General features: G+C 39.0%; 2 protein-coding genes across 5 annotated transcripts; one reads left to right on the forward strand and one right to left on the reverse strand.

The window, feature by feature from the left end:
• The first annotated feature begins 195 nt into the window (after positions 1 to 195).
• Positions 196 to 9019, forward strand: LOC104000110 (DEK domain-containing chromatin-associated protein 1). 3 transcript variants are annotated; one of them, XM_009422059.3, is made up of 12 exons: positions 196 to 636; positions 768 to 801; positions 4013 to 4092; positions 4172 to 4231; positions 5694 to 5804; positions 5894 to 5968; positions 6065 to 6142; positions 6824 to 7102; positions 7216 to 7477; positions 8187 to 8284; positions 8373 to 8403; positions 8555 to 9019. In XM_009422059.3, the coding sequence occupies exons 1-12, from the start codon at positions 238 to 240 to the stop codon at positions 8734 to 8736; spliced, it is 1689 nt and encodes a 562-aa protein (XP_009420334.2). In that variant the 5' UTR covers positions 196 to 237; the 3' UTR covers positions 8737 to 9019. The 3 variants fall into 3 exon arrangements, with proteins under 3 accessions (XP_009420334.2, XP_018675521.2, XP_009420335.2); XM_018819976.2 differs by having other exon boundaries at positions 7219 to 7477; XM_009422060.3 differs by having other exon boundaries at positions 7231 to 7477.
• Positions 9020 to 9517: 498 nt separating this feature from the next.
• On the reverse strand, positions 9518 to 23629 carry LOC104000111 (uncharacterized). Of its 2 annotated transcripts, none has more exons than XM_009422062.3 (8): positions 23496 to 23629; positions 17683 to 17800; positions 16673 to 16920; positions 15669 to 15788; positions 15399 to 15543; positions 14075 to 14214; positions 13914 to 13949; positions 9518 to 10621 (listed from the first exon to the last, which is right to left on the reverse strand). In XM_009422062.3, the coding sequence occupies exons 2-8, from the start codon at positions 17756 to 17758 to the stop codon at positions 9809 to 9811; spliced, it is 1578 nt and encodes a 525-aa protein (XP_009420337.2). In that variant the 5' UTR covers positions 17759 to 17800; positions 23496 to 23629; the 3' UTR covers positions 9518 to 9808. The 2 variants fall into 2 exon arrangements, with proteins under 2 accessions (XP_009420337.2, XP_064984133.1); XM_065128061.1 differs by having other exon boundaries at positions 23472 to 23614.
• Positions 23630 to 23919: the final 290 nt, after the last annotated feature.

Genomic DNA, 23919 nt, shown 5'->3' on the forward strand with positions numbered 1-23919 from the left:
GATACATTCGATGTCGTTATCAGACAGGGCTCAGATTGAAATCGATGTAAATTACAGTCGAGTTGCGTGGGTCCCACGGAACGGTAGGATTTGGTTGGTTGGAGTTCAGGTTTCGGTGAATTCTGTTACAGCGGATCAGCATATTTCACCGTCGTCCATAAACCCTCGCTCGTTTCCCACTGGCCACCGTGAACTCTCTCTCTCGTTTAGGCTGCTTCGTTAGGGTTTGCTGCTCTGATGGACTCCGCAGCAGTGGAGGAGACTAAGAAAGCCGGCGACGGGTCTCCCACCGGAGAGGCGGAGCTGGAGGAGGAGGCGGGGGGTAACCTGCCAGCGGTGCGGGCTGAGGCCGGAGAAGAGGAGAGCAAGGAAGAGGAGGAGCAGACGGAGGGGGGCGGTGATGGGCCGACCGAGAAAGTAGTGGTGGAGAAGCGGAAGCGTGGGAGGAGACCCAGGGCTGAGAAGAGCGGAGACGGGGAGGAGGGGACCCCCAAGAAGGAGAGGAAGAGGCGGTCAGTGGCGAGGGAAGAGGCCACCCCTGTGGAGAGGCCGTCGAGGGAGCGGAAGACCGTCGAGAGGTTCTCGGAGATGGCTCTTCCGAAGGCTCCGGTGCCTAAGACTCCGTCTTTCAAGCAGGTTAGGTGAAGTAATTTGTTTGAAGGAACTCGATCTGGCTTCCTACCGTTTTCTTTTCTATTCAGGATATGAATCCTGAAAGCTAACATCTTTTGTCTCTGAGAAAGCTGTGTTTTTGCTGTGGACTTCAGGGTTCTGGAGATAAGCTGAAAGACATACCGAATGGTACTGGCTGACCCCCCTCGAGCTGCATGTTGTTCTTCTTTTCATTATTTTCTCATGAAAGATCACTTGATAAATCTTATGTAGACTGTTAGGCACTAGATGCACCGTGCTTGGATCAAGTTGTTCTAATCTCTCTTAACATATTCGTAGCCCCCATGTTGGTCATGACTTGGTAAGATAAGTTATTGATTGGACATCAAAATACTTACACTGCAGTCGTTCATACATCACAATTGCAACATATGAGATTGTGTCCTTGGACATAATTATGTTTGTAAGATATAGAATACATATGTATTTTGGTTGATTTTTTTTCCTTTTCAATTATGCTTGAACCCTGCTTTACTTCGATTTAATCATAGGTGCTATGCTTGACTTGACAAGAAAATATCAGTTTCACCTTGTGGTTGGTTACACTGGATCCATTTTAGAACTGTTTGGTTGCTGGTACAACCAAGGAACAACCAGGTTGGACAAACCCTTTACATGTAAACTTGTTCTACCTGTCCTGCAACCTAAAAAGATAAACCCAAGCAGGACCAAGAAGAAAAATGTGAACTTACATTAGCATTTAAGTTGGTGTACGTTTGACTGGGTTCGGTATGGTTGGAAGCTAGGAGTTGTCTCATTACAATAACAGTGATGCAAGGGCCTTGATATATAGGTAGAGAAACTTGAAGGTCAACCAACTCTGTTGCTTTTGGACCTTTGATTACTATAAATAGTATGAGGTCATAATGAAGAACAAAAGGGAATAAGATAAACTTTTGGTTTTGGCGACTACTAGGGTTAACCAAGATAGATACTGTATGTTGTAGATTAATCATTGTTGGGATTCTTGTTAATTAAATGTGGATTTCACAGTGATAGATGGTGATGCTCTATGCTCAGCTCTCCTCCAACTACATGATTTTGCAACGAAAGCAAAAATGATTGTTAGAGTCTAAAAGAGAATACACAAAGGGGAACAGAGACACTGAAAAGTAACTATTGCTAGCCTATAATTGATGGGTAGAACATATTGTTTGAACAGAATCAATCCTGAATGGTAAGGGAGGTAACTGAAGTAGACTTGATATTTATTATAAGCTCATTAAGAACTAAGACTGGTTTGATCTGGGGCTCAATATCTCAACTTGAGTCTGAGGCAAAAATTAGTTTAAATACATGTGGGAACCTTGGTCTCACTTGGTTTTTAAAATCCCAGGCTAAGCCCACAAAATTCTTGGTGGCTATTCAAATTGCATCACTGTTTTAAATTATTGCTTGGAATATCAGAATTGACTAAAGTCGATAACAAGCTCATGGATTTCATTTGGGACTTCCCATAAAAAATAGCTGTTCTTAATGTGTTGTCAATTGGATTGCTGGACATGACTTCTTTTTTTTTTTTTTCCAGTTTTTTCTTGTTAAATTTGGTGAATGATTTTGGCATAAAGTCCTTGTCTTGTTAAAAGTGACTTTCTATTGAACTAGATCTTCAGGAGCCTTGGTTTGCAGTGAGAAATGCATGAAGCACTTGCTAGTTGTCTTTTTTATTCATTTTCTCATTTCCATGCTACATATTGTATGTACAGTATCAGAATGGTTGCTCTCTGACACATTCCTATCGTTTGTCTTAGCTCATTTATTTAGATTATATGGGATATTTGGACAGTGTTGTGTTCCTATATGTTTTAGTTTCATTTGTTCAATATATTTGATTTGGATATCTCAAACATGTGTGTGTGTGTGTGTATGTTTTAGTTTCATTTGTTCAATAAAGAGAGAGGATGAGAAAGGTATAAACTTAAAGTATTAGGTTTTTTTATTCAATAAATGGGGGATTGGAAAGGACATTGCTCATGGTAGAATGGTAAATCAGAGAGATGTCTTTTAACTTACAAGTTTAACATTCTTTGCATGTTAGACTAGATTTGAAGGGGCATCAAAAAGTTTAAGCTTTGGATAATTTCAAATTTATTATGCAACAAAAAACAAGGTACTCTTTGTCACAATGGTTTGGAGGTTCTGGCCCAAACTATTATGAATCACTGTCTGATTTCTTGGAGGTTGAGAGCTTTGGTTATTGATTTGCTATTCTTTCTCTTAAGGTTTAGCTCTTATAATTTTTCACATTTTGATATGTCGCCGACTCTATGTTGAAGTTTGGAACAAATAACTTTGTTTTTCTATATCATAGTGATTCTCCAGATTTTTGTAATGGTCTAAAGTTCTGACAACTTTGGACTTATGGTCTCCTTTCACATAATCCATAGATTCTCCCTCTCTTCAAATTAAAATAAAGTGTGATAGAAAATGATATTTATGTAGGTCAAGTTTGTGATTAGAAGATTTTTATTTGAGAATAGAAGGGAAAGAAAGGAAGAAAAAGATAACTATTCAGCTAAATTCTGACTCATGGAGTAAGTCATAAAGGTTTCACACCTCTGCATGATTTACTTATGAATGATAGAATCATATCATTCAAAAAATAATTATAGTCCCACAACTTATACATTCATTTCATTCATTCCTATATTTTATATAAATCATCACTGCTTTATTCCATGCATAACCATGATAGAGGTCAAAGTTATAATTCAGAAGACAAGAAAGAGAGCAGTGGTGCTTTATACTTATAGGTTGAGATGATGTGCAGTTAACATAAAGTATGACAAGCCTAGCAGAAAAGCTACTCATTGTGATGGGCTTATTAAAGTCATCGAGTTCTGTTGATGGAACAGGTAGTATATACTATATAGCAGTAAGAACATGGTTATGCCATCTCTTGATAAATTCATTACATGTTATAGGGGAGGATGAACATATTCAAACAAAAGTGCACGATGGGAATATGGAATCCATAGGTTTTCATCTTTCATTGTGTAAACTTGTGGCTTCTAAAATAAAGTTCAATTTAGTCTCGACATATCATCTACCGAGATCCATGTAAATAGTATATTCATGCACAACTCTATCCCTTTACAGTGGAAAAGCAGCAGAAAATCTCACCACACTATGTCTACAGCATCAAGTCCTTATACCTTGAAAGGAAAAGTGGTGGAAACACTTTTAGAGGGCACAATGAGAATATAAGGAGAGGGAATGTTAGGTAAAATATAAGATGAGGATATAATTGTTATATGGTTACCAGGGGTGTATCTTTTAATATGTTACCCTTAGCAGCAGACTCTCCTTCAATTTCCACTGATCTTGCCAAATGCTGTAGTTTCTTTCAAGTTGTCAAAGCGAAAAGTTGATGAGAACCTCCAAGCTCTTCATACAGTCCTTTTTGGAAGGAAATCAAATGTAAGATCTTGTTATTACTGGAGTACCTCTTTACATGTGGAATTCTAATTTTATCTATAATAATAGCTTTCTTGTTCAGGCACGTTTCCTTAGGAGAAATATTCTTCAGTTCTCTGGATTTGTTTGGAGCGAGAATGAGGTATCTTGTTCTGCTTACTGTTAATCTTTCAATTTTTTCCATGTTGATAATATGTTCTTTGATAACATCTAGTTTGCCAACATTTGGTGTTGTTATTGAGGTTGTATTTGGTTTGGGCTTGTTTGATTATCATTGAAATAATGAACAGAACCAAATCCTTTGGGTTTCTGATGTGCAGAGTGAAACTGAACCAAGAACAAAGAAACCAAAGCATGTATTGTCTCTAGCTGTTCCCATTCTTAATACCGATCTTGCAAATTATGATAAAATTAGTTGGATACCTATACTTACCCATCAAAATTTCTATTAACATGGATTCCCACAAAACAAAAGGTTGTGTTTTGATCACTTTTTTTTTTGTTTTTTTTCTTTCAAGGTATAAGGCTTGATGTTGCAGACAGTGTGATGAGCTTTTCTGCTGCTTTTCCACTGTGTGAAGTGAATAGAGTTGTGCATTTAGATGGATCTTGGTAGATGATTGTAGAGACCAAATTGAACTTTATTTAGAAGAAGCTATAAGTATTGACAAAGAAAGGTCCAATTCTGTTGATTCCATTTCAAAGGAGATTTATGACAAATATACAATCTATTGATAGATCTGTTGCTACTCTAAACTTGATGATTTTCTCTTCCATTTATTCTACTTGAGTTAAAGGAATCCAGTATTACAAATCTGAGTTCCCTATTTACCTATGCATGTATGATCAAAATTTCTCGCTTCTGACAAAGCAAGCCATCTTGGAACATCCTAAGTACACTTATGATAAAAAATTTTCAACTTAGATGACTTACATCCCAAGAAAAAACACTATGTTTTTTGCTATATCATGTGGTGAGAATTTGAAGCAAAGAATCTTTCCTCAGTGGAGGAAAACAATTATGATCACTAGTTGTTTACTTGAAGCAATTGGTTCATATTTATCGTTTTTCACATTGACAATTCCTTGTTTCTCTTTCATGTACTGCTATCAGTAACTTTTGAGCACTAGTATGCATATTATATGGTTATTACCATCATAAAATTGCTTTTTTGAACAAATACTCTTGTTTCTACCTTTGCTTGATGTTTGAAAGTTATGGATGAACTTCGACTATGTGTTTAAATTGCTTAGTTCAGATGGGAGAACTATGCTTTGTGTAAATATTGTGATTAGAGTGCTTTGATATTCATCTGAAGCATGGTTTGTCTTATCAATCTGTATCGGTGTGCTAGTCGTTAGTATGGTACATACTAACGTACCAACACATGGTATAGTGGGGTATATTGATAGATTGATATGTACCGTCCATAACGATCTCTTATCGAATCGGTATGTATCGCCCATACTAGGTAGTATGTCAAGGTACGATGAACTTTGGTCTGGAGTATATTTACAAGGATGCCACTAGTGGAACACTTTAGGGACATGCTAAGTTTTATTGTTAGGACCTTTATTTGTGACTAGTGCATTGTTTTGTTCAGGAAAAACAGAGGGCAAGAATTAAAGAAAAGCTTGATAAGTATAATAAGGAAAGGTTGCTTGATTTCTGCGATCTACTTGATATTCATGTTGTCAAGCCCTCTACCAAAAAGGTAAATTAATAGAAATAGTTTTTCCTGGAGTCAATAATCACATACATTCATCTATCTTAGAGAGTTTATCTGAAGTTTTTTTTTTACAGGAAGAAGTCATACTAAATTTAGTAGAATTTTTGGAGTCTCCTTGTGTTACAAGAGATGTAATACTCACAGAAAAGGTGAAAGTTTTGAGCTTAGCTGCAATGTCTTTCTTTTTTGCTTTTAGCTATCAATATAGAGTGCTGCAAAACATCTTACTGTCACTTTACTTTTAGAAAGGGAAGAGAGGGAGGAGGACGAAGGGAAGCACTGATGCAACATCTGGAGAAGGATCTTCAGATAGAGGCAGTAAGGTTTGTTTTTCAGTATTACTAATTTCTTATTTGTGCAGAATATTGAACATGTTAAAGGAACAATTGGTTCTTGAATGCTAAGAACAAGTCTACTAGTATCCTTCTTTGTCTTTAAGCATTTAGAACAATCCTGAATTGTTGCCAAGTGACATCCCTTTTAATGCTTATCAAACACCAGTATTGCTTGATCTTTTTTTTTAATATTGAAATGCGTCATTTCTCAAGAAAATAACATGTTTCTCTGGACTCATTTAAAGTTTTAGTCATGCATTTCAGTTCTACTGTCAACCATCAAACTATTGTTAAACTCAAACAGAGAAGTCTAGAATATTGGGAATTGTGGTTCTTGATATTGTTTGATAAACTATAATGCCATCTTGTAATTGGAATGAGATTACAACAATAGACAAAAGCTTCAATAATGAATAAATGCAGCTCGTTTGGCATCTTTGTTTGATCCCTGGAAAGATTGTATGGGGAAGAAAAACAGACCATTGGATGTTAACTCTGCTTAATTTAAAATTTTTGATCAATTTCTTCATGAATAATCTTAAGTTTTGACTATGTGATATCAATATTCTCATGCAGATTTTATTGATCATTCTGGCTAGAACTTTTTCTTGTCATAACTCGACTCTCCGCATAACTATTTAACTCCACGTAGCACCTTTTGATGTTCAGAAACAAAGAAAGGGTCACAAGCAGTCAGCTGAAGACGAGAATGAAGATAATGATGAGGGTGCCTCTGTCGACACAAAGGAAGCACTAAATGATGATGATGATGATGATGATGGTGATGATGATGATGAAGATGATGGGAATTCACAGGAAGAGAATGGCCATGATAACAGTGAGGAAGAAGCTGAGGACGGAGAGCAAGAGGAGTCTGCTGCAACTAATAAAAGATCTGCTGCTAAGCACACGAAGAAGACTTCTGAGCCATCCAAGGCAAAAAACAAGGTTTCTCCTGTTAAATTCACCCCTTCCAATTAAAGTTCTTCAAACCTGCTTTAAGTATGTCTGGTGAAGATGAATCAAGTTCACCCTATGAAAACAAAATGGGTTCTTACTAGGAGATCAACGAGCAGGGCTCCAATGCCTCAACAAAAGATAAAACCACTGTAAGAAAGGATTCTGCGAAGGTTTCTAAAACCGCATCAACTTCTTCTCCAAGAAAAAGCGTTCCTGTGGATGACAGTGACTCTGGGCATCCTTCGATCTCCAAAAGCAAACAGAAGGGCAGAAGGAAAGGCCGAGCAAGCGAAAAACTTCCGGACAACAAGGAAAACACTAGCAGGAAAAAATCTTATAAGTCAGATTCAAACGAAAAACAAGGTAGCTTTTCGTTATATACACATATAAATACTAGATAGTTGGTTATTGTATGCCTTAATTTTTGTATTCTGGCTAAACAAAGATAGCATGCAACCTTTCAAGAATTGTTCACAAATTCTCAGTTTGCTCATAAGCAACACAAAGACTACTTCATACATGTTATTTTTTCAGATATTTCATGACAAGTATTAAAGTGTTTTTTTTCTATCTTTTTACCTGTAATTCTTTCGAAGTGATCTTACTCTAAAGAAGAATACATATTTTCTTTAAAGTGCTTCTTTCAAAGTGATCTTAATCCATTTTTTCTCAATCCTAATGATGTCAGTTTCAGATATTGGGGTATGTTGTTTTTTCCGCAGATTTGACTGCCATTTTTTGTTTAATTCAATTTAATAGACATATTTGCTGCTGATTTCCAATTGCCATTCATCTTTTTCAGAGACCAAAATATGATTTGTTGTTTATTATGATGTAGTGTGCGTGAAGTAATTGTGGTTGGCTTGAGCTTATTGTAAGAAAGGTGTGCTGGTGAATGGTGATGTTTTAATATGGATAATAGCATATTGATGGAAGAATAATTTTCGATTTCATTTGTCTGATGCTGACTAATATTATTGAGATGCCTATTTTGACTCAAATGTTGCTAATTATTTGCCCATTAGCTGCATTCTTTACCTATTATGAGTACCTTTTCTCGTCATGAAACTAGGAAAAGTCAAGGCAAGCAAGGCAGCTAAGAGTGGACCCAGCAAGGAGGAGTTGCATGCTGTTGTCAGTGATATATTGAAAGAAGTGGATTTCAATACTGTGAGGAGCTTTTTAGACTTGATCCTCGATGCTCCCCTTCCTTTTTCACTTGTTATTACTAAGCTGTCGAATTCTGTGTGGGGTGCAGGCAACTTTGGCTGATATTTTGAGACAGCTAGGTACGGTAAAACTAACAATAAGATGAACATATAAATAATATAGATACATTACGTTATCTGATGGAATTAGTGCTTATTTGTGGTAGATCTTTTTGATTCTGCATTACAAGCTAGAATGACATAGTTGACGCTAAAATCTGACCGTGTACAGGAGCTCACTTCAAGATGGATCTGATGGACAGAAAAGCAGAGGTGAAGCGCATAATCGAAGATGTCATTAACAGTATGTCTGATGACGACGATGAAGATGGTGAGGAGGACGAAGGTGGTGCGGAGGATGCCAAGGAGGAGGACGACACAAAGGAAGATTCTGACGGAGACGGTGATAAGTAGCATTGGTCAGATGGGTGGACAAATTTGCACATTACTTGTGCTTGTTTGGCTTAGCACTGACATGGGTAGAGATCTAACCATTTCATAGAAATGCCTTCTCATCTGCTGTCTGTGGTAGATGTGTGATGTTGTTCTACTATCATTGTACGATAGCCTTTGTTTCTTTTGTGGAATATTTACTTTAGCTTTTTGGAGACTCCTCTGACTACAATGTGTAATAATCAGCTTTGTTGTTTAACCTGTCACTAATTAATGTCAGTGTTAGAATGTGTTGAAACTGATCCGACCACGTATTTTCCAAGTAAGATTTGTCTGAACTTTTTGATCGAGATGGATTATCCAATTTTGTCTGAGGGGGTTTGGCCTGATGTGACCGTCAGTCGCTTCATGAAGGGCCTTATGCTGTCTGTTGCCTTCCTTGTGAACCTGCTATAATTACACAAAAATATGACCAAAGGTTTTATTCGTGCATGTCGACCATCGTTGAAAGGGAAAAACAAAGGATATATTTGAATGGTGCTACATCTCGAGTTGAATAGCATCATGTATTCCATTTATATAATGAAAAAGAAAATTAATTTTAAAAAATTGGTAAAAGTAAATCGATGGTTGATTGAGAGGAACTTTTGATCCAGAATGAATTCAACCGTGTTACCAGCCACACCACACTCACACTCACACTCACTCTGGTGTGTGGTTGACCCTCAACTCGAGGTCAACCAATTTGAGTTGAAAAAAGCCAGACACACGACTTAAACCAGAACTGCAGCAATCGACGAGATTTCTAGGAACAGCCGTTCTACTTTTTTTATCATTCAATTTCTAAAATCAGTGTTGAACGAAGCAAACTTTTACATCATTGTGCTGTATGCAATTTCTACGAATAGTCATAGAACAGCCGTTCTACGACTATTGTGCTGTATGCAACATCATGGCCAAATGTACATGTTTACAACCAACCGTATAGAAGCATTTCAGGTGTGTGTATATGACATAGTAATCTAAGCTCTCTCTCTCTCTCTCTCTCTCTATGCATGTGTTAATCAAGTACATGCTTTCACCAACAAATCTGTTATTGTCGTGCCAATGGAGGTGGCACCATCGGAAACGGTGGCTGTACAAGACGATTGCCCGCCTCCAGTCCCTGAAAGCTGTAGTATGCAGTCCGAGGACTTGGATTTGAATGCATGCGGAACATTGGATAGCTTGGGAGAGGTGGTGGAGCTGAGCCATAATTGTATGGGACGCGAGACATAGGTCCAGCAGCAGCCTGCATGAATTGGGTGGTGGCAATGGCAGTTGGTGGTGGTGGTGGTTGTGAAGGTGGCAATGAAGTTGATGGCTGTGGCAGCAGGGGCGACGGCTCCAAGCTCGGGCTTGAATGAGTCACAGCAGATGCTGGCTGTAGTGATTCAGGATGTGGAAAAAATGGCATCGGCAGCTGAAGGAGAGAATCCGGTGGTGACGGCACATGAGAAGGCGCACTGTTTGGTGTCTTAAGCCTCTTACTATCAGGTGCGTAATCTTCTCTATCAAGCTGACCAATCATGCTCTCTGAGGCCAGAGAGGAGAGAACAAAGCTTAGCATTTGGGCAGAGGAGGCGGATGATGTGAGTTTTGCCGCCATTGCAGCAGCTGCTATTTTCCGCTGCTCCGCTTCAGTATGAGAAGAATTACTGTCAGTTATGAGAGGTTCTTCCTGGGTGCCCATGGGCGGAGTTATTTGTGCTGTATCTGCAGAGCTAGTGGTTGCTTCAGGGATAAAACCAGAAGAGGTATCAGAGAACGCCAACAATGACTCCATTTGCCTCTGCTCGGCTGGGGGTTGAGCATCATGGAGCTGTGCAGATAAGCTACTTGCTAGCTCGTATTGTGATTTGGCAGCCTGGAATACAGATGATTAGTTATGACATCAAGAATTAATTTGGATGACCTACTAGGTAGGTAAGAGCTCGATGATAAAACATGAGAAATAAAAAAGTAACTTAAGTTGGCCTATTAAGTTACTTTTTTATTTCTCACCTATGATGCAGAATCAAACTTGGCTTACTAAAATACATTTACTAACATGTGAAAGATGAATGACAACAATTATTTTCCCAAAAGAAAATGAAGAGAGGTAATGAGAATTAGCTAATTATGTAGTGCAAAAAACATAACAGATACATCAAGTATAGATAATGAGAACTAGAATGAACACCTATTCTTCGACAGTAATGATTCTTAAAGAAGGCAATTATGTAACAGACTGACAACTATATCTAAGCTTGCTCATGTAGTACATATTCCCCCTCTTTCAAGTGCAGATTACGATTACATCTCTATTGTACCTTTGCAAAGTACCCTAATATCCTATATATACCTCCAAAATGGAAAATAGGATATATATATATATATATGCTCGTGCAAATCTTAGAGACCTCCCTTTTGTATACTTAAGAACTATTTAATACCCATTTGCCTAAACCCAAATTAAAAATAGGCAACTATGATCAGATAATCTAAATCCCCATAAGTAAAATACCAATTCATATGGCCAACTCTTAGGGGCATAATCAGGACAGAGTCAATAGGGATATATAAGATATTCACACTTCTGGAGGGGTTATAGAAGATATTAATGCACTCTCAGGGTCACACCAGATTATTTCCACTCAAACATTAATGGATATTTGACTCATGGGACATTTTACTTAGCAATCAGGAGGGATCCTGCCTCGTGTTGCTTCAGAACTTTTAGTTAGCTTGCATTTCACACTGAGAGCTAAGAAGGACAATGATGCAAATCCCTACAGCTAAATTCATGATGCAAGGCTTCCAATAAAATTGATTCACATGTCACTTAATATTTGAACTTCATATCCCAATAAATGCAAAGTGGATAAACAGCTTGCATTCCTTTATTTTAGAGATATTTTTTAGGAATCTTAATAGAGGATAAGTTTTCAATCATTCTAAAAACCATTGAAAATGAAGAATTAGTGTTATGTCACTAATAATTTCTTAATCAGCCTATTTATGCATTTTGGTGCAATAAATCTTCTGTGAAAGCCTGACAATTTTCATATGAAAAGCAAAGAGACTACTGGTGTAACTTTCACATATAACTTGTTGGAAGGGAGAACGGATGATTTTCCTTCTAGGTCTGATGCAACCAAAGTTGTCTAAATGCCTACGATCATAGAGTCATCCTTTGAAAGGCTAAAGTGGAAGGCCTAGGTGCATGGGGAAGTCCCTTACCAAAAAAAGGCTAACTATACTACAAGAAAAAGATACAATGACATGCAGAATGGCTATAAATCAAGCACAAAAGTATATTTAATAAATCCACATATTCCTTTTTGTTACTTATCATCATGCAAATTAAAGAACTACTTTAGCACATTGCACTACACAAAAACAAGATTCCAAATTCAGAGACCAGATGGACTGTTACACATCGATTAGTATACACTGGTCTAACCAAAGGACCAGCACAAGATCACACAGGTCAGTACTGGTTTATATTTAGTTTTTCTTTTTCATGATGATACTGAGAAGTACAACTCAGTGTATTATTTGGTATGCTAAAACATCATACTAGTCTGACTAGTCGTCAAAACCAGTATCACAATGAGATTTAATACCTTTCACAATATTATAATTATTACCATGTTTTTCTTTTTTAGTAAAACCCTTTTTATCCTTTATCAATGTTAATTTACAACAAGCAGAAACAAGCTTAAGGGCCTATAGATCAGTGCCAGACCTATATAGGTACTTGGCAGGTGCTTGGCTTTGACAGTAAAGGCACCAAGTGCCCAGATAGTGGGGTAGCACAATGAACTACATGGACTTCCTAGATACCTAGGCAGCTGATGATGACAAAACCGGATAACGTATGTGGAGATGCTCGGTTACTTAGAATAGTAGCCCAATTAATGAGGCTTTATGAATTGGTCTATGGACTAGCACTAGCAGCCCCTACCGGATTCATTGAAAATCTAAGGAAACAAAATAATAATAATATAAAAGTTGCAGAAAACTTATCTTTTCAACAAGAACATGCTTCTATATGGAATCAGTAGAAAAGGTGTTTAGAGTTGATCTCCAGCACAGAATTCCACTTATTCTACAGGGCTTATACAATTAGCGAATGATTTAACAGACCACCATTGCCATGATTTCCAAGTGTAGTTGAGCCTAATGAACACAGAGTGCTCAAGTTGAGGACATCAAGTTAAAAAAAATATTGATCTGGAGGAAAAAGAAGATAACATAAAGAAGACATCACAATCATCATATTTATATTTTAAATTAAAAATTAACTTTTAGTCATTTGTAATCATGGTTTTAAATATGGGCACGAATGGCTCACACAACCAGGTATTTACCAGTGCATTTGGTGAAGCTCAGTATTTATTTCTTTCAGTAATGCTGAACGGTACATGTTGATTCACCATCCAACATACTGCTACCATACCAGTTCAACTGATGACCAACATTTAGGGTGGACTCACCCCTTTATTCACCAACAGCAATTATATTAATCTTACAAGAAACTCATTTTTCCATAGTTATGTATTAATCTGTCTAAGACTAAGATTTTCCATATGGCTTCCATCTTACGGCTCTTACCAACGAGACACAGAATATAACCTGCATCAATTCTGCTTGTTAATACAACTAATTTCATGGTCTGAAATGAACCTCTCCGATTTTTCAATCCTTCATATATAACTCCGCTAATCATGGATCTTAAAAAATGGCAACTCATCTACAGAAGTCTGGACCCAAGATATTGCATAAAAAACATGTTAAGGAAAACACAGGATTTGCATTCGAGGAGGAGACAAACAAGTATTGCATAAAGCTTCCACTGTATCTAGCTTGATTTATCAAAATTTAAAGAACTATCAGATATGGCAGTCATATGGATTAAACTTAAAAATCACGTTTACCAAGTAAGACCAGCAAGCACCATTTGACTAAATATGTATGTGTAAGGCTAAATTTATCTGTCATTTTTCTAGCTATCATGTGTTCACAAGCAACTGATTCATCATCTCAAAAACCTGGACTAAGCTACATTCACTGAATTAATGCTTTTCAATTGATTAAGGAACAGTACATTAACAGAGCATTAATGGTATGCCATTCTTACATGAAACAATACTGACAAAGTGCAGGAAGAGTACCTGAAGTTCATGGCGAACTTGTTCAATTTTAGTTTCCTGATAACCAGTCGAAAACAGAATGAAATTGAATTAGAAATTTGTATCTAAATGGAGAAACTTCAATAAATTGAAAGCTGTCATAGGTCAGAAGTACAATGAGATATGCCAGTGATCCACCTCACCTGTTCATGAAGTGCCTCTCTTAAATACGTAACCAAAGTCGCTCTGGATAACTCAGCTGCTTTTAATTGCTCTATGCACTCTCCTAGTATGCCATGCTGCTTCTGCAACTCCCGTGTAACTTCAGATTCATTTTTACTCCCTATCCATTATCCAGAATTGCTCAAAAGCTCCATGTAGGAAGCAAAAAATTGAAGTTGAATACAAAAATTATCTATAGATATTAGGCATGCCCTGGAACAATATTTGACATTATTCAGCAGCACAGTACAATGACAACAAAACCAAATATATGGAAGCAACAGGAGGCAGAAGACTGCAAACAATCTATTGATGTGGCATGGACATGGGCACAAGATAGAGACAACTTGAGATGCTGATATAGCAAATACTAAATACATAGCACAAAACAATGCAAGCATAATAAAAATATAATTTTACTATATATTATATATTTACATTAAACTTGTCTAATTTAAATAATCTATGATCAGAAGAAGCAAGACCCCAGTCACCTAACTATTTAAAAAAACCGTTAATGGAACATTATGGGGACTAACTTCATGTTCTGTAAAAACTCCAATTTACATATGCATCCCTCGTATGTGACACATCCATCAGTCTTGGTAGATGTCATGCACAGTAAATACCATATGTCAAAAAGTTAATTGTAACGATATATACATCCTGTATATGTCATCATGCTCTGGCATATATCACAAGTTAGAATAAATATTGAACAGATATCCTCCATGTTAAACACATAAACGATATGTATTTTAAGTGTTTATGTTCCACAATATCTATCATTCTTTTGTAAAATGTAAAAGAAAAGAAGGATAATGGTGCTTAAAAGAAATTGATCCGTCATTCATGAGAAATAAATTTTCACATATAGTGAACCACACATAATAGGAAGCTCAATATGACAAAAGACTTGATTTTTGGTAAAGAAAGCACCATCTTGACATGGCCTTCAGAACAACAAGACAAGAATTATTGTTGGTGACAGATAAAGCAAGCAGTTGATTGCTGGTGAAATTGTCAAAAATTCATCACAATTGATTATTTTAAGATAATCTTAACAGAGGAAAAAAAGGAATCCTACTCCATTAAAGAAATAAAAAATGAGAACAAAAAAGAAGGAAAAAAGAGTAATAAATAAATCAGCATGTTCTTTATCAAACTGTCGTAATACTTTGATCCTTCAATCACATACAGATTTATTTACTCTGCTGCAACTGATACAAGCATAATGATATAAAAAGTGCACACATAATGTAACTTAATTATTTTGAAGTAGATAAGAAAGAACGTAACATGTACCTAATTTATCATCACCACAGAATTCCTTTTCTAGTTTGTCAACAATGCTGATAGAACCTTCACATTTTCTAAATAGAGCTTCTTCATCATGAACATGATCATAGCTTAAGATGATCTTCTGAAGAAGTTCACCACTACATTGCTTCTGTAATATCCAACATGAAAAATGTTTTAAAACATGAAAGGTCAACATCTTACATGATGTCATAAACAAATTTGTAACCAGCAAGGTATGTGTATACAGTTTTAGTTACAATAAAAGTTTCTTACCAATTTGCAATTACTGGAGTTTCCATATTTATTTCCATTGTCAAGCTTTCTTCCCAATATCTCTTCCTTAAGAAATTGTCCACGAGAACCAAAAACCTTACGTTCTTCCCATATGTCAACCTGTATGGATTATTCATTAATACAGAGCATAAAAGTGAACTGATGAGATGAAATAATGCTGAGATGGATATGTGCAGTCTTTAGAAAACAGCAATAGAATAAGAAATGTTTATATCTATGAACAAACAAGTGTAACTGATAGAAGATACAATGAGATCATTGCTTAAAATGACATGATCATGGCTAAAGAAGATTTTTTTGGTTACACAAGGCCAGTCTACTGGGATTGATGCTAGAAGGAAAAATATAGGGAGACGTAAGAAACTTATTAGAAACAACAAGAGTCGATGACCTCTTAGTTTGATTAGTGATATAGACCAAGATAGAGATCAATATGGGAAAAGATTCATGTAGTCAACCCCAAATAACTATGACATCATAATTTCTTGTGTTGTCAATAATTTCATCTAAATAACATTGACAATGTTTAAGTCCCACACCAGTAGAAATTTAACAAAAATGCTAGGACAAGAAAGAATTAAAGAGCATCTGTACTTCAAGCCCTCTGTAAATAAAATGTACCTTCTACATGGGCATGCAAGAACAAACAAAGAATTGGCTTGCATGTAAATGTTCATAGTAAGTAACTGCCTAGAATATCCAAATTATAGCTACAACAAGTCTAACATTCTAATAATATGCAGTTTAAACTGGTAGTGCATCTTCAAACATGTAAAGTAAAATCATAGAAGACCATGCATATTCAATTATTAAATATAACTTTAAGTGTATGCCTGAAAGGCATACAGGCATTCACTTGCAATCCAGGCACTAAAAAGAACATAAAAAATTGTATCATATGATATCACGGCATCATGCTTTTAGATGATAGTATAAGACAGAAAATATATCAAGAACAATAAAATTTATTCATTTTAGTTTACCAATCTTAGTGCAGCTTTCCTTCCAAAATCGCCTCCATTATCAAGTACATCAGTTAGAGCATCAGGAAGAACATTCCAGAATTCATTAATGAACTCTAAACCTGTCCGCCGGCTGTTCTGCAGAATATCATTAGCAAGATACAGAAAAGATACTCTCTTATCCCTTGGAGAGCAATGGAATTGCTGGTCCCATGTTTCCACAACTTGTTTTGCCTTGTTCCTATGGAAGATGCACCAATATGATAAAGCTTGTTCCGAGTCAAGTATGTTCTATCAAGATTAGTACATGAATGCTAAAAACAAACATAGTCTGAACTTTGAAGTTTGAAGTCTTTAATGATGATCAAAGACTTCTCGCCAAAAAAGTAAAGGATCTTAAGGCTAGACTTGGGTCTCAAAAAAATGAAAATAAAAATGGCTTGAGAAGTACATTGCAGAGGAGAAGATACGTAATTCTGGGAAATACATGCAACAGATAGAAGTGAACACTGAACAGCATTTCAAAAAGACAGAATATCCAATTAATTCCATTGAAAACATTGCATGACCAAAATACTTGTAACCCATTAATCCATTTGAGATTGGTCCAGAAAGAGAACTCCTAAGAAATAAAATTTATCCTTTATCCTAAATGCTTCATGTTTGATTATATATATAGTACTTATAAAATTCCAATAGTACACTAATTAACCCCATAGTCCATGCAGTCCATATATTTCCTACTTCATACTTAATGTAGTACAAGCGCGTGAAGAAACCATGGAGTTTTGGAAGTTCTAGCATAACTAGTTTAGTAATCAGCATCTTTCAGTTTAACTTCCATTGGCTATATTATCAAGGCCCCATGAGAAACTTGCAGGACTAATAGATGCACAACAGCACAATGGCAACCATCACTGTATATAAACAAGAAACACTTCCAGGCATTATAGATATGAATATTATCATTGAGTGCAAACTATTAATTCTTGTATTAGACAAATTAACTTAAAAAAACAACTGAAGGATACTTTCTATGCTATGCTGTGAATTGTTAAGTTTGGCAAGCTTATCCACCAAAATCTGCATATTAAATGATCCATTCATCGTTATTGATCTCAAGTTCAGAAACTTGATATGCCAGAAAACCTACAAAATGAGTTGAAAAGATCAGGGTAACATGATGATGTAAAGAAGAAACAAGAGGTGTACTGTAAATTAAAAAAAAAGATTATGTATTTATCATAAACATATAATTGCAAATCCTGACCATGCATCAATGTTCTTCCGGGAACAACCTTATCTGAGAGAATAAACCCAACATAAACCAGTTTTGAAGTGTCTAAGAAGTGTCGAGGCTAAACTCAAATGTCCCAGTAACATTGTTCAAAATGACAACAATTTTACCATACTGACACGGACTTAGCTGGTTTTGCCTAAGTCGTGCGGCACCCTTGCACGTTCGTCCGCAAAGGCCAGCCTCCCCGAAGCCTCCCATTGTCCCTTAGGACCAACAAAAGAGAGAACGGGTTAAAGAGAACGCCTCAATCGGGATCCACAAGCAAACATGTCCGAAAAACACTTCATAGACAATGCAAATTACAAACAGACTTTACAAGCTCTGAACAGTGGCACAACAAAGGGTAAAATGGTCCATTACAGACCGAATAGCTCTCGCACGTGTCCACATGACACAACCTTTATTTACAAGCCTAAAGAGGCCACCAACCCAACTAAAATGAGACTTTGAAGCCTTCGGCCGCCCCTTTACATTCTGTACAAGGCATGAACATGCCAAAAGACACGGACACACATAAGCATTACATCCAACATCTTGTTTAAAAGTTTGTCCGTGACATTCTCCCCCACTTATCCCTTCGACGTCCTCGTCGAAGCCTTTGTGAACACTACAACTCTTCGCCTTTGCTGAGTCTTCAATCTTCTGCTCCAGCTGCAATGCGCCTCCTGGCTCCCAGCTGCTCTCCGCTGCTGTTTTTTGCGTAGTCGAATCTTTGATCCGTCATGCTGCTTCAACTCACCAATGACTCTGACTCTGGTGTGGGGTTGGCTGAGTTGTGTTGATCCTTGTCGATTCTTGTGGATCCACCAAATGAAGGAAAAGACCATCTTTACTGTGCCAGTCTCTCAAAATTTTCACATGCTGCTTGAACTGGGTGGATGCTTGTTGGAGCTTTAACGAGCATCGCCTCGCAAACTTCTGAAGTTTTTGGGTCCTTCCTTCACAAAATCTGCTCATTGACTCTTCTTTCAGTTAGTTGTCACATCCAAGTAGGTTCGCATCACTTCCGCTTTCGATTGGCATTTCGTTGGGAAATGAAGCGGACAATCTACTCTCAGTAGCACTGATCACCGTTGGTGAGGATTTGACAACTATTGTCTTCCATTATCTTCGAAGGGTCTTTGAACTTGTGCAGAGCTCCTCTGCTGGATAGATAAGAGAACTGGGGTACTCGGTTTCGCCCATTCTCTTAAGAGTTGAGAAGGCAAAGGTTACTTGACTTCGCCCGCCTCCTCGAGGTTGTACTTCATGCATCGAGCTGGTTACTGGTCTTCGCCTGCTCTTTGCTCACACTTCTGAAGCACTTGAAGTGTTTGCACTCCTTGCGTTGAGTTAGCTACTGTGATTCACCTTCTCAATGCCATCGAACTTCTGGAATGCGGGAAGTTTTCACCCCAACTTGGAGTAATTCTCTGATAGATGAGGTCGCCTCTGGGATTGTACCGTCTTCTCCATCAACCCTGCCGCCTACTCCACTGAGTAGCAAAGGTACAACACCGCGTACTGCCTGCTTCGTTCCTTGGTCGTGCACTCTTGCATGACCCGAAGTCCTTCACTTACGGCTATCTTGATGAGAAACTTGTTGACACCGGTCTTACGAAGTTTCTTGGCCTTTGCCCTTCAGCCTTGTCTTGGTACTTGGAGATTGCCTCTGCATGCTCCACTTCCTCGGCCCCTTTCACGACCAAGCGCTCTCCCTCCATGAGAGCAAGGGATCAATGACTTGCACGGAAGTCCCGCCTCTGAGGTACCATGTCGCTACCATGCCCATGGCCCTACTATCCGTCGCCTCGCCTCTGTATCCCTTTTCTTCACAATCAGTAGAGATGTCTCCGTGGCACTCCTCTGAGTCCACCTCCATTCTAACTGATGCTTGATTTTGGGTAGCTAAGTCCCTCTGGACTCATCGTCGCTTCCTCACCCCTTTCGACCCCCTGCTTCAACACCTCTGTGTTCTCCAAGCAATCCATTTGGTCGATGGAAAGACAGAATGCAACTCCCATGCATGGCCTCTGCCATCACATTGTAGAGTTTGTACCGATTCTGTTCTCCTTAGCTTCCTTGGTAGCAACGTTCGCTTACTCGACCTTGTCCTCTGACTTGTCGGGCTCCCTTAAGCGAATATGAGCTCTGGAGAAGTCCAACTCTCCAGCTGCTTCGATCATACCTCTGCATGATCAAGTCCCTCCCATGGAACTCACTGGTACTTGCATTCGAACTTTTCCCTTGGTGGAACTCAGCCCCCATATGCTGATGACCAAGGTTTTCATCCGATGCAAAATTCGGTGCACGCCCGGAAGACCCGCCTCTGCGGTACCATGGCCTTCACTCCTTGAATCCATAGCCCTTCTTGCCGTCGTGTTGTTCACCGAAGTGGAGCTCCCAGTAGCTCCCGATCATACCTCCATATGATCTCATCCCTCACGGGACGCAGTCGTGTGTATCGCATTGCCACGAACTGTTCCACCACGATCCGCTGCACCATGTCGCCTCCTGGTGACATCTCCAGTGCATTCTGATCCTTGTGGAATAAACTCGAATTGTGAACCCTCCATGTGTGACCTCTGCCAATACATCGCAGGGTCCCTTCCACCTTCGATTTTGTTCGCTCCTCTGGCAATCGACCTTCATCCACCCACTCCTGGGTCACACCTAGATGAAGCACCGCTCTAGGACAGTCCGTCGCCTAGTAGCTCTCGAAGTGCACCGACTTCACTGTAATCTGTGCACCATTGTCTGGATCCTGGGCCTCTGCCCCTGCCAGCACAATCTCCGCTGCGCACTGCTTCCTTCATAGCAACTCAAATGGCAACACTGTGGCATATTCTTCAAGAGTACCCGCCTCTGCGTCCTCTTGCCCCGTGCTAAGGCCCTTCTGAACCCAACTTCGCCTCTGCAAATTGAGTCGCCTTAGTTCCTCCATCAAATGCTTCTCCGAGTTAAGGTGCATGTGCCGCGAAGCTCCCTTCGTCTTTGGCACCATGCAAGATGAGTCCGCTCCGTCAGAAAGAAGGACCCATGGAACAACATGATCCTACTCTTGCCTCTGCAAGAGTTCATGTCCTTGACCTCTGTCTAAGGAAAGCACTGTGCCTCTGCTCCATGTTCCAACTTCTATACTGGCTCCCTTCATGCGGCTTGGGTACTTCGCCAAGCTACACCCAAGTTGCTCCGCTCCTCGTTTTTGCATTGAGTCGATGGTGGCCCTCGCGCCCACCATTCCACGGGTCAACCCTCCCTTGAGTTCGATCTCCACATCGACTCCAAGTGTGCCTTCATTTAAGTTATTTTAGGTCGCTCCCCCACTTGATCTCGCAATGCATCCACCAATGCATTCTCTCGAGCGAGATCATGCGACGACTCCTCGCCGCTTGCTCAGTCCATCGAGCTTCGTGGAGTCGTTGTTTGTTGAGGTACTCCTCCTCAACATGTGAGGTACATGTCACATGATTCTCCCTCTGGAGAGCCGAGACTTATCCCTCCTGGATAACTGTCCCGTTGGAGCAACATCTCTCTTCGTTTTGGAGACCACCATACCCTTGGACTACTCCGAACTGCTGAACAAACTGTGCACTGTTCTGCCTCCTGCAAATGCACTTGTTAGATTGCGACTTCATGTCAATACAGCCCCCGCTGCACCCCTCAAGGCCTAGCAACATGCTGAACTCGTTGCACACTTCAGCCTCCGACGGACGTATCCTTCACATGCCGAAGAGAAAGTTTCAATGCTCCATGGCGACGAGTTTCGGTCGCCTTGGGATGGCCACGAACATTCCATCGTCCGCATACAAGCCCATGCATGAGTACCAAATTCTTCAAGTTAGCAATTCCCCTCACCTCTGTGAGCTTTGCATAACTCTTTTGGTCGTTGAGCAACTCATTCCACCTTGCATGGTCTCATTCTTGCCAAGCGCCTCGCTTGCCTAGAGCACCATCAAGTATAGTTGTCAACGTTGAGCCGTAGCTCAAACTCAACCATCCCAACCTTTGTGCGCTCCGCATTCTTCCAAGCTTGCCTGTTCTCGTGGTGCCTCTTGCGCGAAGGGTTGGCCATTCCTCTGAATGCCAATGTTAGATGCCCGCTCCTCTAAGCGACTCTTTTCCCTACATCTCCATGCCCGTTTTCCCTCAAATGGTCGCGCGTGTGCTGACTGCCCTCAACGCAGCCCCGCTAGGTCCCCCACGTTTGCATGTCAAGTGTTTCTATGAGTGCTTGTCCCGCTCTGATACCATATGACACGAACTTAGCTGGTTTTGCCTAAGTCGTGCGGCACCCTTGCGCGTCCGTCCGCAAAGGTCAACCTCCCCGAAGCCTCCCATTGTCCCTTAGGACCAACAAAAGAGAGAACGGGTTAAAGAGAACGCCTCAATCGGGATCCACAAGCAAACATGTCCGAAAAACACTTCATAGACAATGCAAATTACAAACAGACTTTACAAGCTCTGAACAGTGGCACAACAAAGGGTAAAATGATCCATTACAGACCGAATAGCTCTCGCACGTGTCCACATGACACAACCTTTATTTACAAGCCTAAAGAGGCCACCAACCCAACTAAAATGGGACTTTGAAGCCTTCGGCCGCCCCTTTACATTTTGTACAAGGCATGAACATGCCAAAAGACACGGACACACAAAAGCATTACATCCAACATCTTGTTTAGAAGTTTGTCCGTGACAATACGGCAATAACTAATTACACCTAAAATTTAACTAGGCACTATAGCGATTAGATTCATAGAATTGACTTTATTTTCTAGTACGGAACACATATTTGTAGGAGAAAGCATAAAAAGGATAACTTTACTAGACATAAATCAGGGCGTTTCATTGAGAATTCAGATGGAAGGATCCATGTCATCTGGGATCTCACTCAGAAAACTCCTCCCAGATTCTACCGCAAGATTAGCTCCAAGAGCTCCATGTAGGCTAACATAGACCTTCAGATTAAAAAGCAGTAACAGAAAAACCCAGGTGGATATTTGACTAACGTTTGGGGAAAAAATCTTGACTTCCAAGGAAAGAATGATCGTCTGAAATTTCTCAAGTTGCTATAAGCAGTATTACAACAAAATGTAACCAAATGGTGCAGTATGCACAACGAAAATAAATAAATACGGTTATCAGTAGCCAAAAACCCTAAATGATTGCAATTCTCATCATCAAGTGGTAATGGATGGCCATCTGCAAAGCCATCCAAGAACCCAACTTCTTTTTTCCCATCATCCACAACCATCTTTTTTCCCAATTAATACACACCATCTACTTCACTGCCATCTATCAGCACAACTTCTTCGCATCCTACAACAATCGCAAGCCAACATGGTTTGAGAGTAACCCTCAGCCCAAGACCACTGAAGATGCCAAATTTGGTGATTCTCAGAAGAAACACCATCCGAGGGCAACAAAACCCGTTCCCCTTGATGAACGAATCGAAAAGACAACAAGAAACTGAAGAAAGGGCAGGCAAGAGACCAAACAATTTCGTCAAAAAGTAAAAAGGAAACAAAACCCCCGAACCAGAGAGTCCATCGGCAAGCAGACCTGCAAACTCTAGTTCCGGCTATGGAGGAGCCGATCAAGAACCATGAATTGTCGCATTCTTGGTCGATTCGGCACCGGAGGTCGGGGTTAGGGTTTTGCCCTTCTCAGGCAAAGGTGTGGCGAGAGGGTTCGGGTTTTGTTTGTTATTATTATTGGGGTTTTTGCATATGTATATATTCTTTAGTATAATGACGCATTTGCCCCTACCACATCTTTATAGTGTCAAATTCAGGTTAATCACTATTAATTATGGATATTTGCAATTATATATATTATATATATAATATTCTTAATGCATTTATCATTATATCGACCAAATGAAATCAATAAATGCTAAACTCAAAATTAGATGGAAAAATAAAAAAAAATTTATTAATTTAAGAATGATATGTATGTAATTTCGTCTTAATTTTTTTTTTTCTAA

The sequence above is a fragment of the Musa acuminata genome, chromosome BXJ2-10 (assembly GCF_036884655.1).
Source record: "Musa acuminata AAA Group cultivar baxijiao chromosome BXJ2-10, Cavendish_Baxijiao_AAA, whole genome shotgun sequence".
NCBI lineage: Eukaryota > Viridiplantae > Streptophyta > Magnoliopsida > Zingiberales > Musaceae > Musa > Musa acuminata.